General features: G+C 48.8%; 1 protein-coding gene across 2 annotated transcripts in view; it reads right to left on the reverse strand.

The window, feature by feature from the left end:
- MTOR (mechanistic target of rapamycin kinase) overlaps positions 1-12,549 on the reverse strand; it is a 1,113,749-nt gene that overhangs the window by 54,095 nt on the left and 1,047,105 nt on the right. For both annotated transcript variants that reach the window (XM_069241238.1, XM_069241237.1), the window contains 2 exons: positions 8,743-8,817; positions 8,096-8,231 (listed from right to left, as the gene is read on the reverse strand). In XM_069241238.1, the coding sequence (XP_069097339.1) occupies positions 8,096-8,231; positions 8,743-8,817 (211 nt within the window). The remainder of the gene's footprint in view (positions 1-8,095; positions 8,232-8,742; positions 8,818-12,549) is intronic.

Below are 12,549 nucleotides of genomic sequence, written 5' to 3' on the forward strand. Positions count from 1 at the left end.
TGGATACACTCAATACTGGGAAGTTTGGTATCAAACTTCTCAGAATAATAAACCCACACTGATGCCAGTATTGGATTTATTACAAAATGCACACAGAGGGCATCTTAGAAGATGCCCCCTGTATTTTACCCAATCCTTCAGTGCGGGACTGACTGGTCTGTGTCAGCCTGCCATGAGACGAGTTTCTGACACTTGGGGTGAGAGCCTTTGTGCTCTCTGAGGACAGAAATAAAGCCTGCACTGGGTGTAGGTGCTTCTCACCTCCCCCTGCAGGAACTTTAAGACCTGGAGGTGAGCCACAGAGGCTCATGCCTTCTGTTACAGCGCCCCAGGGCATCCCAGATAGTGGAGATTTCCACCCCTCCTGCAACTGCCCCTACTTTTGGCGGCAAGGCAGGTGAGGAAAATGAGAAAAACGAGGAGTCACCCACCAGTTAGGACAGCCCCTAAGGTGCCCTGAGCTGAGGTGACCCCTGCCTTTAGAAATCCTCCATCTTGGTTTTGGAGGATTCCCCCAATAGGATTAGGGATGTGCCCCCCTCCCCTCAGGGAGGGAGCACAAAGAGGGTGTAGCCACCCTCCACGACAGTAGCCATTGGCTACTGCCCCCCTGACCTAAACACACCCCTACTTCAATATTTAGGGGCAACCCAGAACCCAGGAAATCAGATTCCTGCAACCTACACAAAGAAGAAGGACTGCTGACCTGAAAGCCCTGCAAAGACAAAGGAGACAACAACTGCTTTGGCCCCAGCCCTACAGGCCTGTCTCCAGTCTCAAAGAAAACTGCACAGCGACGCAACCCACAGGGACCAGCGACCTCTGAAGCCTCAGTGGACTGCTCTGAACCCGAAGGACCAAGAAACTCCTGTGAACAGTGGCACTGTTCAAAAACAGCAACAACTTTGCAACTTTCTTGCAACTTTTAAAGACTTCACTCTTCCCGCCGGAAGCGTGAGACTTCACCCTCTGCATCCGACGCCGGCTCGAGCTCCAGAGAACCAACACTACAGGGAGGACTCCCAGGCGACTGCGACCTCGTGAGTAGCCCGAGACAACCCCTTGGACCCCCACAGCGACGCATGCAGAGAAAATCCAGAGGCTCCTCCTGACCACGACTGCCTGTAACAAGGAACCTGATGCCTGGACCAAGCACTGCACCCGCAGCCCCCAGGACCAGAAGGAACTGAACTCCAGCGCAGGAGTTACCCTCAGGTGACCCTCTGCCTAGCCCAGTCAGTGGCTGGGCCGAGCAGCCCCCCTGTGCCCTGCCTGTACTGCTAGAGTGACCCCCGGGTCCCTCCATTGATTCCTATTCAAAACCCGATGCCTGCTTTGCGCACTGCATCCGGCTGCCCCCGTGCAGCTGAGGGTGTGTTTTGTGTGCCTACTTTTGTCCCCCCCAGTACTCTACAAAACCCCCCTGGTCTGCCCTCCGAAGATGCAGGTACTTACCTGCTGGCAGACTGGAACCAGAGCACCCCTGTTCTCCATAGGCGCCTATATGTTTTGGGCCCTTCTTTGACCTCTGCACCTGACGGGCCCTGTTTTGCTGGTGCAGTGACTTTGGGGTTGCCATGAACACCCAACGGTGGGCTGACTATGCCTAGAAACTTGAACTTGTAAGTGCCTTACTTACCTGAAAAACTAACCAATACCTACCTCCCACAGGAACTGTTGATTTTTGCAGTGTCCACTTTTAAAATAGCTTATTGCCATTTTAACTAAAACTGTGTATGTTACTGCTCTAATTCAAAGTTCCTTACTTACCTATGTGGAGTACCTTGCATTTTATGCATTTACTTCAAATCTTCAATCTTGTGGTTCTAAAATAAATTAAGAAAGGATATTTTTCTATATAAAAACTATTGGCCTGGAGTTAAGTCTTTGAGTGTGTGTTCCTCATTTATTGCCTGTGTGTGTACAACACATTCTTAACACTACCCTCTGATAAGCCTACTGCTCGACCACACTACCACAAAATAGAGCATTAGAATTATCTAATTTTGCCAGTATCTTACCTCTAAGAGGAATCCTTGGACTCTTTGCACACTATCTCTTACTTTGAGATAGTATATACAGAGCCAACTTCCTACACTGATTGTCCTGAATTCATTGAATCAGAAGAAAAGTCCGAAACAGCAGGATACCCAGTGGCTCCGAGGAAATTGCAATTGTGAAAGAGTCAGGTGTGACTTAGGCACCTTGATGGAAAAGCTCAATGATGTAAAGAAGTTCGCTTTTGTCTGGAGGTGACATTCAACTGTTTGAAGTGAGCCTGCCTTCAGAATTCAGTTGTCGAGGTAGGGGAAGACTGGTATTCCCAAAGTCAGCAAATGAGCAATAATCACCACCATCACCTATGTAAACGCCCAAGGTGCACTGATAAGGTCAAAGAGAGCACTGAAAACTGAAAGACGACTTGAAACCACAGGTGCCGTCTGTGGGATTGCAGGATGGGGAGGTGGAAGTAGGCATCCTGCAAATCCAACACTAACATCCAGTATCCTGGATCCAGAGCAGACAGGATGTGGATCAGGGTGAGCATTTTCAACTTGTCCTTCCAGCACTATAAAATAACAGGAATAACAACCAGTCCTGGTCTCTGATGGCAGTACCCTCTTGTAGGAAAATGCCACTATTGGCATGGTCACCCCCCACTTTTTTGCATAGTGTTGATGGCAGCTTTGACTAGAAGTGTGCTGGGACCCTGCTAACCAGGCCCCAGCACCAGTGTTCTTTCCCTAAAACTGTACCTTTGTTTCCACCCTCAGGGACCCCTCACTCAGTACATGCACACCACTTTGCAGATTGTGTGTGCTGGTGGGGAGAAAAGACAAAGTCGACATGGCACTCCCCTCAGAGTGCCAATCCCACAAACCACTGCCTGTGGCATAGGTAAGTCACCCCTCTAGTAGGCCTTACAGCCCTAAGGCAGGGTGCACTATACCACAGGTGAGGGCATAGCTGCATGAGCACTATGTCCCTACAGTGTCTAAGTAAATTCTTAGAAATTGTAAGTGCAGGGTAGCCATACTGAGTAAATGGTCTGGGAGTTTGTCATTACGAACTCCACGGCACAAAATGGCTACACTGAATACTGGTAAGTTTGGTATCAAACTTCTCAGCACAATTTATTGAAAAATGCACACAGAGGGCTGACCGGTCTCTTCCAGCCTTCCACTTCCATATGCGTTTCTGACCACACGGGATGAGTGCCTTTGTGCACTCAGTGGTCAGAAACAAAGCCTGTCCTGGGTGGAGGTGCTTCACACCTCCCCCTGCAGGAACTGTAACACCTGGTGGTGAGCCTCAAAGGCCAGCTAGTGGAGATGCACGCCCCACCCCCAGACGATCCCCCGCTTTTGGCGGCAAGTCTGGAGGGATAATGAGAAAAACAAGGAGTCAACCCTCCAGCCAGGTCCAACCCTTAGGTGACCAGAGCTGAAGTGACCCCCTCCTTGAGAAATCCTCCATCTTGTTTAGGAGGATTAGGACCAATAGGGATGTGCCCCCTCCCCAGAGGGAGTGGGCACAAGGAGGGTGTAGCCACCCCCAGGGACAGTAGCCATTGTCTACTGCTCTCTGAGCCGAACACACCCCTAAATTTAGTATTTAGGGGCAACCCTGAACCCAGCTCTTCAGATTTCCTAACAATCTCAAGAAAGAAGATGGACTGCTTAGATAAAAAACCCCGCAGAGAATAGAAAGAAACACCAACTGACTCAGCCCCAGCCCTACCGGCCCGTTTCCTGCTTCGTAAAGCTGCAAGAAAAGAAGCAAGAAAAGAAGCAACACGAAGAGCCTCCAGGGGACTGCCTGCATCACCACGGACCAAGAAACTCCCATGGACAGCGGACCTGTCCAAGAAGAAAACCAAGAAACCAACTTTAAAGGGTCTCTCACTTCAGAAGCGGGAGTCCAACTACTCTGCACCCGACGCCCCCGGCCTGTGTCCAGAGAAACTAACTATCCAGAGAGGACCCCCAGGCGACTGACGATGTGTCCACCCTAGGCTGACCTCTTTGCACCCCCACAATGACACCTGCAGAGGGAATCCTGAGGACCCCCCTGACCGCGACTGCCAGGGACAAAGATATCAGACGCCTGGAGAAGCACTGCACCCGAAGCACCCAGGCCCACGAGAAACCGACCACCCGGGCAGCAATGACCAGCAGGCGACCCTCACCCTTGCCCAGTTGTGGCTTGCCTGAGAGGCCCCCCTGTGCCCTGCCTGCAGCACCTAAGTGACCCTGCGCCCCTCCATAGAGTTCTATTGAGAACCTGACACCCTGTTAGCAGACTGCACCCGGCCACCCCGTGCCACTGAGGGTGTGGTTTTTGTGCCTACTTGGGGCCCCTCCAGTACTCCTCCAAACCCCCCTGGTCTGCTCTCCAACAACGCAGGTACTTACCTGCAAGCAGACTGGAACCGGAGTACCCCCTGTCTCCATAGGCGACCACGTTATTTTGGCTCCTGTTTGACCTCTTCACCTGACCGGCCCTGTATTGCCGGTGCTGGGTGTTTGGGGTTTCCTTGAACTCCCAACGGTGGGTTACCTATGCCCCAGAGACTGAACCCCTAAGTGTGGTACTTACCTCAGAAACTGCACTGTAATTACCTCCCCCAGAAAATGTTAAAAATTGCAGTGTCCACTTTTAAAATAGCTTTCTGCCATTTTAAAGAAAACTGTGTACAATACTGAATCTATTCAAAGTCCTAAGTATTACTATGCAAAGTACCTTTCATTTAACGTACTTACCTGCTAAATAAATCTTGTGGTTCTAAAAATAAATTAACAAAAGAATATTTTTCTATATAAAAACCTATTGGCCTGGAGTTGTCATTGAGTGTGTGTTTTCACTTACTGCTTGTGTGTGTACAACAAATGCTTAACACTACCCTCTGATCAGCCTAACTGCTTGACCACACTACCACAAATAGAGCATTAGTAAAATCTATTATTGCCTCTTTCAAGCCTTTTGGGGAACCCCTGGACTCTGTGCACACTATCTCATTTTGATATAGTATATACAGAGGCAGCTCCCTACACCTCTCTATTGATCTCTTGGCCAAGAGAGCCTGAACTTCCCCATAGAGTATGGCTAAGTGGTCCTCCAGGAATTGTTGCAGTTGTGGATGGCGTATCTGGGGGATGTGACAGGAAGGGCAAGGAGTAACGGTGTAACATGATCTGGAGCACCCATTGGTCGGGTGTAATGCTCCTCCACTCAGGGAGGTAAAAAGTGACACATCCTCCCTTTTAGGCCAGAGTGAGCTGCCAAAGGCGAATTAAAGGTGTTTAGCAGTGACTGCAGGAAGGGGGCCTGGGGTTTAGGTAGAACCTTGTCTTGGGGGCCTGGACGCTGTCGGTCTGATCCCCAGCCTATACCCTGAAAGGACTGAGAGGCCTGTTGCTGCTGAGGCAGATTTTGGCATTACCTTTGCTGCAATCTCCTGCTGAAGCCTGAAAGGGGTGAAATTACTGAGAGAGCGAGCAGTGGCTTTGTTCTCTTTAAATCTTTCCAAGGCCGAGTCCACCTTTTTTCAAACAGCATGGAGCCTTCAAAGGGCATATCCATCAAGGATAATTAAACACCATTGGAGAAGCACAAGGAGTGAATCAAGGTGTGATGCTGAACCACCCCACTGTTCCCAACTGCCCTACACAGACAGTCTTACGCACCCAGACATGAACAAATTGCGTACTTTATGTGTCCTGCAATCAGTGACGAGGTACTCTCCGGGACTGCTGGCAAGATATCTGTCATTCTGCCTCAAAATGCATGTGCACTGAAAGCAACTAGTGTTGATGGATCTCAGAGCAAGGCTGGTAGACCAGAACATATTCTTGACAAATGTCTTCATATGTTTTGATTCTCTGTCTGGAGGGGTTGTAGGAAAGGCATTAGGGATGAGGATCTTTTGGACTGTTGCACCACTAAGCTCTCTCAGAGGTGCTGTCTGGGGGGCAGGATCTTGTCTTTGCTCAGGTTCGCACAAGTACATCAATACATGCCTCACTGAAGGGCAGAAGGAGATCTTGTGCTGCTTGCCCAGGAGTAGGCATTTGCATTAACACATTAGTCTTTACCTCTATTGTGCGCCTAGTAAGGTCCAAAACGTCTGCTGCACTCCTGATCACTGTTGCAATGGAGGGGGGACTGCTCTGTGGGCATACTTGGGTTAGGAGTCTAACGTCTGGAGAGGTGTCCAGTCCAATGGCATCCTGCAAATCTAGGAAAAGGTTTTCATCATCATAGCGGGTGCCTTCATCACCACCATCATCATCTTCAGGTGGTCAAGACTTTTTGAGGTGGAAACAGGAATAGATAGAAGGCCATTACCTAGGGGTGGTGGAAACAATTTCACAGTCCAATAAAATGGGACTGACGTCCGACGTCAGTGACATTGGAGCTGGTGTCAAAACCCGGAAATGAGGTGTCAATCATTTCACCATGGGTGGCATGTAACATTGAAATTGAACTTTATTTGGTAGAGCCATGCTAGAAGCAAGAGCAGGCCTCGAAGTGAGGTTTAGAGGTGCAGTCGGGGACGGATACACCGGCGGTAACCCGACTGGAGGCCACTTCGCATTCTTAGGGCCCAAAGGCGCTTCCGAGTGATCTGGTGGGGCACCAGAGATCGTGGCTAAGGCCTACGTGAGCTCTAGCAGTTGCCGAGGCATGGCCTAGGGAAGTCAGTGCCATAGGGATAAGTGCCAGAATAGGATTCAAAAGGGGGACTGACTCCGTGGCCTTGGGGTGTTCAGTGTGTTGCTCCACTACAAGTGATGGGAGTGGCAGGACGTGGCTGAGCTGTGTTTTATTTGGACTTACTTGAACCCTGGCACCTCGGTGACACACTGTTCAGAGAAAGGTCTCTGGAGCAAGAAGATGACTGCGCCCTTGACTTTCACAGAGACACCTGGCGTTCTTCAACTTCCTAGAAGTTCTGTGACAACGAGTTTGGGTTTACGGTCCCAGATGGCTGCATTTCTTTTTTTTTTTTAAATCACTTGTTTACTTTTTCACAGTTTCATTGTTTGTAACAACTTGCATTGCACTTGCAGGACCCTCTTGACACTTCAACAGGAGGCGTACCTGTGTACAGATCAGCATCGTATATGGAGATCTAAAAAGGTCTATATGTAAACTGTTACATAGCAATCTGGGTCGGATGGCCTTCTTATTCATCTTTTAGCAGCAGTCACTCGATGCAGAGTCATGCCAGGGACCGCGGCACCAGAGACAGATATGGTTTAAAATCTGCTGTTTTTGGTGGGGAATGTTCCTTGCACACTGGTTAAATTTGAGAGAAGATTTCTCTGTCAAGGGTGACAGGATTTGAAAAGCCATGGATTCGCATCAGAAGATGCAGAAAGAAAGGAATGGATGTCAGTGTGCAGAGGTAGGGCAGATATAGTGGCCCTGACATCACATTCAAGGCGTGATGGATCCAATTTACAGCCACATGACAACAACTGCTAGCATGTGAGGAAATTGCTATCAAAGTTTCAGGATCCGGTTCGGTGCCTGCGGAAATTAACAATATGCTGTTAGAATTCTCTATAAGGAAAGTCAGTTGTGAGAATCTGGCTCATTGAACCTATTAAGTCCCTAACCATGACGACCTAGTACCACTAAACTGAAAGTATTCACATGATGAGCCAGTTGCACAATTTAGATCTTTTTGACCACCCTATTCTAGAAGAACACACTTTTGCCCAAAACACAAAAACACCAAAACCCTAAGCACTAAAAGGAAAATCTTTACAGACTTGATGTGTGGTGACCTTTTCAACACTGTTAGATGCAGGACATACCTATATTGGATGTGTGTTTGTAAACACCATAGTGGTTGTAAAGACCCTAGCCAACTGGCTTTAAAGAGAAGAGGACAGCAGTGCTATGGAGTGAATCCAAAGCCATAAGGTATTATTTAGCAGTTCAAAGCATAGGTGGCTGCTGAAATCTTGTTTAAAGTTAAGTTATAGTAATTAAAGCTGATTTGTGGACCATATCTCAGAATGAATTTTAAGTGGGTGGCATTTTTGTTTTCACATCTTACTTTCCAAAGCAGCAAAATACTCACTGTCCATCAATCTCCAGTTCAGTAGGGGATCATACACAAAGGCTTCCAGCACTGCCATGACGCTGTCCCTGTGCTCCCGCATCACTTCCATGACCGTATGGCATGTGATTCTGTAATTCCCATCCAGCCCTGTCACCTTCAGAAAGGGAAAAAGTCTCAGTGAACATGTCCCTTCAACCGTGGTCGTGTTCTATAAGAGATGACTTAAGTTGCCAGGGATCTACTGGCATTCATCACACAAAGTGTGCATAGATCAGTTACTTGTCTGCAGCATAAAAGAGCAGCCTGTTTGTAATACAAATGTGTGGCTTCCCTGCAGCACAAAAAGGGGCTTATGTACAGAACAATGCCAAGCTCAACTTTAGCATGAGGCAGCAGTGATGATAAGAATTTGAGCTACACTATAGAACAGGCAGCAAGGAGTTTCAGACAATGAAAGCTATGGAGTGGAGAACATAAGCATTTAGCAGATAGAGTCACTGTAAATGAACTCCAGGCTTATCAAGACTTACCACTTCTCTATCTTCTCTGAAAGACTAAAGTTTATTATTCTGTAGCTTTGCCTTACAACTCCTTGGTTTGCGCCACACAAAGATGAATTCTAGTAATGATTTTCCCCACTGCTCTCAGACAGTTTTCACTCTTACCTCCATGGCGTTGGTCAACATTCGTGTGAGTCGGAATGGAATCTTCTCTGGGAATTTTTCTCTAGTCATTGCAACCTGTAAGAAAAAAACAATGAGCGCTTCTGTGAGGTATGCAGCACATTGTGGTAGCATCCAACTCCCAAAGGACACAAGGAAAAGCATGCTTCACCCTCCTGACATGCAAGTTCTCACCAGGTAGTCAAACCCATTCCATTTCAGGAGAGCTGAGCTGAGCTCACCTTCCTGGGAGAGGAGAGCTCTTTCTTTCTACCTGTAGCACAGTTCTCACGTGGCAGCTCCAATACCAACTGGGAACAGCAGAATTACATTTCCTGCAGCACAGCCTTGCAATGCTCCACAGGCTCTAGCAGTTCCAGAACATGCAAGGATATCTTATGACTGGGTTCCTCAACCAATTACCTCGGCACAGCCTAGCTGTAACTTAATCCTAAGGGGGGCATTATAAATCCTCTCAGGGCAAACAAGCAGTAAAGGTTCAATATACAGCTGTTCACTTTCAACTACATCAATCTACCTTAGACAATAGTTTGCCTCCTTCTTCATTACAGCTTTCTCTAGCTTAATCCTGCTTGTCACTGAGCTCTTCAACCCCAAACCGCCAAAAGACAGCCAACCTCCACTTTCATAGTACAAACTGTCTCACCACATCCTAACCTATACCGCCATAAGACAGCAATCCAAAATGCCTTGATGCACTCCAAGATTTAGGGACATATTTTGGGTCTGCAGCTACACAGTTAAAGCTGTCAATGTTCCACTGATGTGATATGAGCTGAAAATCTCTCAGTAAATGTCAGACGCCCTTTCAGAGGCCCACTGGGTACAAAGAGGCTACTGGATCCAATCGTGGGTGTTTAGGACTTTTACTCCGGATGTCCCAGGGCCCGACTTAATGAACATATTACTGTAGAGCCATCTTTCTAGCATAATTACCCCCACTTTTTGCCTGATGTCAGGGTGTTTAGACTGTAGTTTACTGGGATCCTGCTAACCATGACCCCAGTGACTGCGCTCTCTCCACTAAATTTGGTTGCTGGTAAACGTAATACAAAGACAAGTGACATATTGGTGCACCTATGTAAGTCCCTAGTATATGGTACCCAGGTCATTGGTATACCAGGGGTTCCCCATGGGCTGCTGCATGTATTGTGCCACCCTTGAGAGCCCATGCAAACTGTGTCTGCAGGCCTGCCATTGCAGCCTGCGTGAAATGGTGCATGCACCTTTTCACCACCGAACCTGGTCACCGCACTCATACACTATACGCCACCCCACTGGTAGGCCCTTCAGCCCAACGGCAGGGCGCATTTCCCTAAGTGTGAGGGTACCCCTGCATGATCAGGGTGACCCTACAGACCAGAGGCCAATTCCTGGACTCTAAGTGAGGGGAAGCCATCTTAAGGTATGTAGTGTACACTGTTCATCATGACTGGTCCAACTACGTAATGGCTTCCCCAAACCTAGGCATGTTTGGTATCAAACATTTTGGAATCATGCAAGTACACAGATTCCAGTGTTAGTTGCATGATACCATGTACTCTGGGGGTTCCTTAGAAGATCCCCCAGTTCTGCATGTGCAGCTTTATGGGGGCTAGCTGCCAGCACAAGCTGCTGCTGACCCCACACACTGTTCTGCACACCTGCTGGTGAGCCTGGCTCAGGCCAGAGTGGCAGAACGAAGGGTTTCCTGCAAGGGAGAGGTGTGACCACCTCCACCTGTGTATTAGGTGTCTAAGGGCTGGGGTGAGATGGCCTCTGAGTGCCACCAGACTGCTTTGAAGGGCGCATTTGGTGCCCTCCTTGCATAAACCGGTTTGCACCAGTCCAGGCACCCCCGTTTCCCGCTCTGGTGCGAAACTACACAAAGGACAGGGGAGTGACCCCCCTCATCCCCCATGTCCAGCTCCAGTGCTCTCCCAGGTGGCCACTTGATTCTGCCATCTTGGAAACAAGATGGGCTGAGACCGTTGGGAGCATCTGGTTGGTTGGGCCAGGTAGATGACGTCCCTGAACCCCTCTGATAGGTGAGTCACTTCAGAGAGTGACCAAACCCCTAATAGGGTTATTTAAGTGCTCCCTCGCGGGTGGGTCTCTCCAAGACTCTCCAAGAAACTTTCTACAGGACATCTTCTGCTCCTGGCCTCTGGAACCGCTGCTGGTCTGCTTTGGAATCCAAACACGACTGCGCCTGATGGGAAGGCTCCCATTGCAACATTGTCTCTCCGGATGCTACAAGAATCCTGAAAAATCCAAGGCTGTGCATCCTCCAGGTCACAAGGACTCTGTTTGCACCTGGAAGCACGAATGAATCTCCCTTGGAGTGGAGTCACTCCCCTGCAACCTCAGGCAACTCACAACAATATTGACCGGCTGGTGGGGTCTACTGTTCCACAAAAATCGAAAGGCTCTGCTTCACAGGTGGTGAGTCTGTGGCTTCCTCTGGGTCCTCCTTGCCTTCTGACCAATTTGGGAGACTGTGGGCCCCTGCTCCTGCCACTGTACTGGAACCCCTGTGCATTGCAACTGTAGCACTTGCAAAGGCTTGTTGACTCTTCTTCCAGGGAAGATCTTCAGGGACCAAGAAGCCCCAGTCCCCAGCACTCGGCAACTCCTTTGATGTAGGACTTCTGTTTTGTTGTGCTGCTGAGGCCTCCTTGTGACTCCCTGTGTCCATTGCTATGTGTCATTTCTGGGGCCCCCATCGACTTCTACTGGCCTTCCTATGTGCTGAGGGCCAGTCCTGACTCCCCCTCTTGGGTAGAGTCTCCTGGACCTTGCTGGTCCTCTGAACATTGCAAAACTTTTTCAGTTCCTGCTTGCATTTGCCAGTGCTTGTTGGTGACCTGGCTGGTGGCTAACGCTCCAGCAATCTGGCGACCGGCGAGGTACAGCTCGTACACAACTCCTGGGATCTTCTGCAGCTTCTGGACCCTGCATCTGGACTTCTTCTTCTTCCACCAACTTGCAATACCTGGGCACCTCCAAGGGTGCTGGACTATGTTCTGTTCCTTTTCAGGACCTCCATGTCCGGAATCCATCCTTGGGTTCCACCGGCCTGGTCCACAGGTCATGACTGCAGCTGGACAATTCGAGGCTTCCACTGACTTCAGAGAGTCCTTTCTCCCCTCTGCATCCAGGTCCTTGGTGTAGGTACTCCTGTCTTCTGGGTATCCAGGGATAGGAACACTCTCCAACCTTCTTCTTGTCTGCTAGTTTCCTGGAGGTCCACTGGGAGAGGTCCAGAATCCCACAAACTCCAATCACTACTCTCTGTAATAGTCCATGTGACGACTGTGTGGGTAACTACCTTGCACCTGGTCACTGGGGACACTTACCATATTTATCTCTGGTGTTTTCCTCTCCGCCCAGCCTCTAACTAACTACCACACTTAACTTGGCTGGGTTCACTATTTCACATTCCACTTTTTAGGTCGAGCGGGCAAGCGCTCTGATGTGTTGCAAGTTATCGGTGGGCTTTTATCCATGCCCATCCCTATCACTTGTTCATGGGCTTGCCTTCAAAAATCCTTTATCATTGGTAAATGCTTTACGTTTGTCCCTCTTTGAGGCAGTTTTGTTACCACCTTGGCAATCGAACCCAGTTAAATGGGTAATTGCACGTTTGCTGATATGTTTGACTGCGAGCAAACTTCTTTTTCGTTTTGTGTCTCTCCTTCGCACTCACGCTCATGGCGGCCGTGGCTTTTTGAATCAACTGTTTTACTTTTATTTTCAATGTATCTGGCAAGAAAGGTCCAGTTAGGTAATGACAATGCTAATAACTTT

The sequence above is a fragment of the Pleurodeles waltl genome, chromosome 6 (assembly GCF_031143425.1).
Source record: "Pleurodeles waltl isolate 20211129_DDA chromosome 6, aPleWal1.hap1.20221129, whole genome shotgun sequence".
Lineage (NCBI taxonomy): Eukaryota > Metazoa > Chordata > Amphibia > Caudata > Salamandridae > Pleurodeles > Pleurodeles waltl.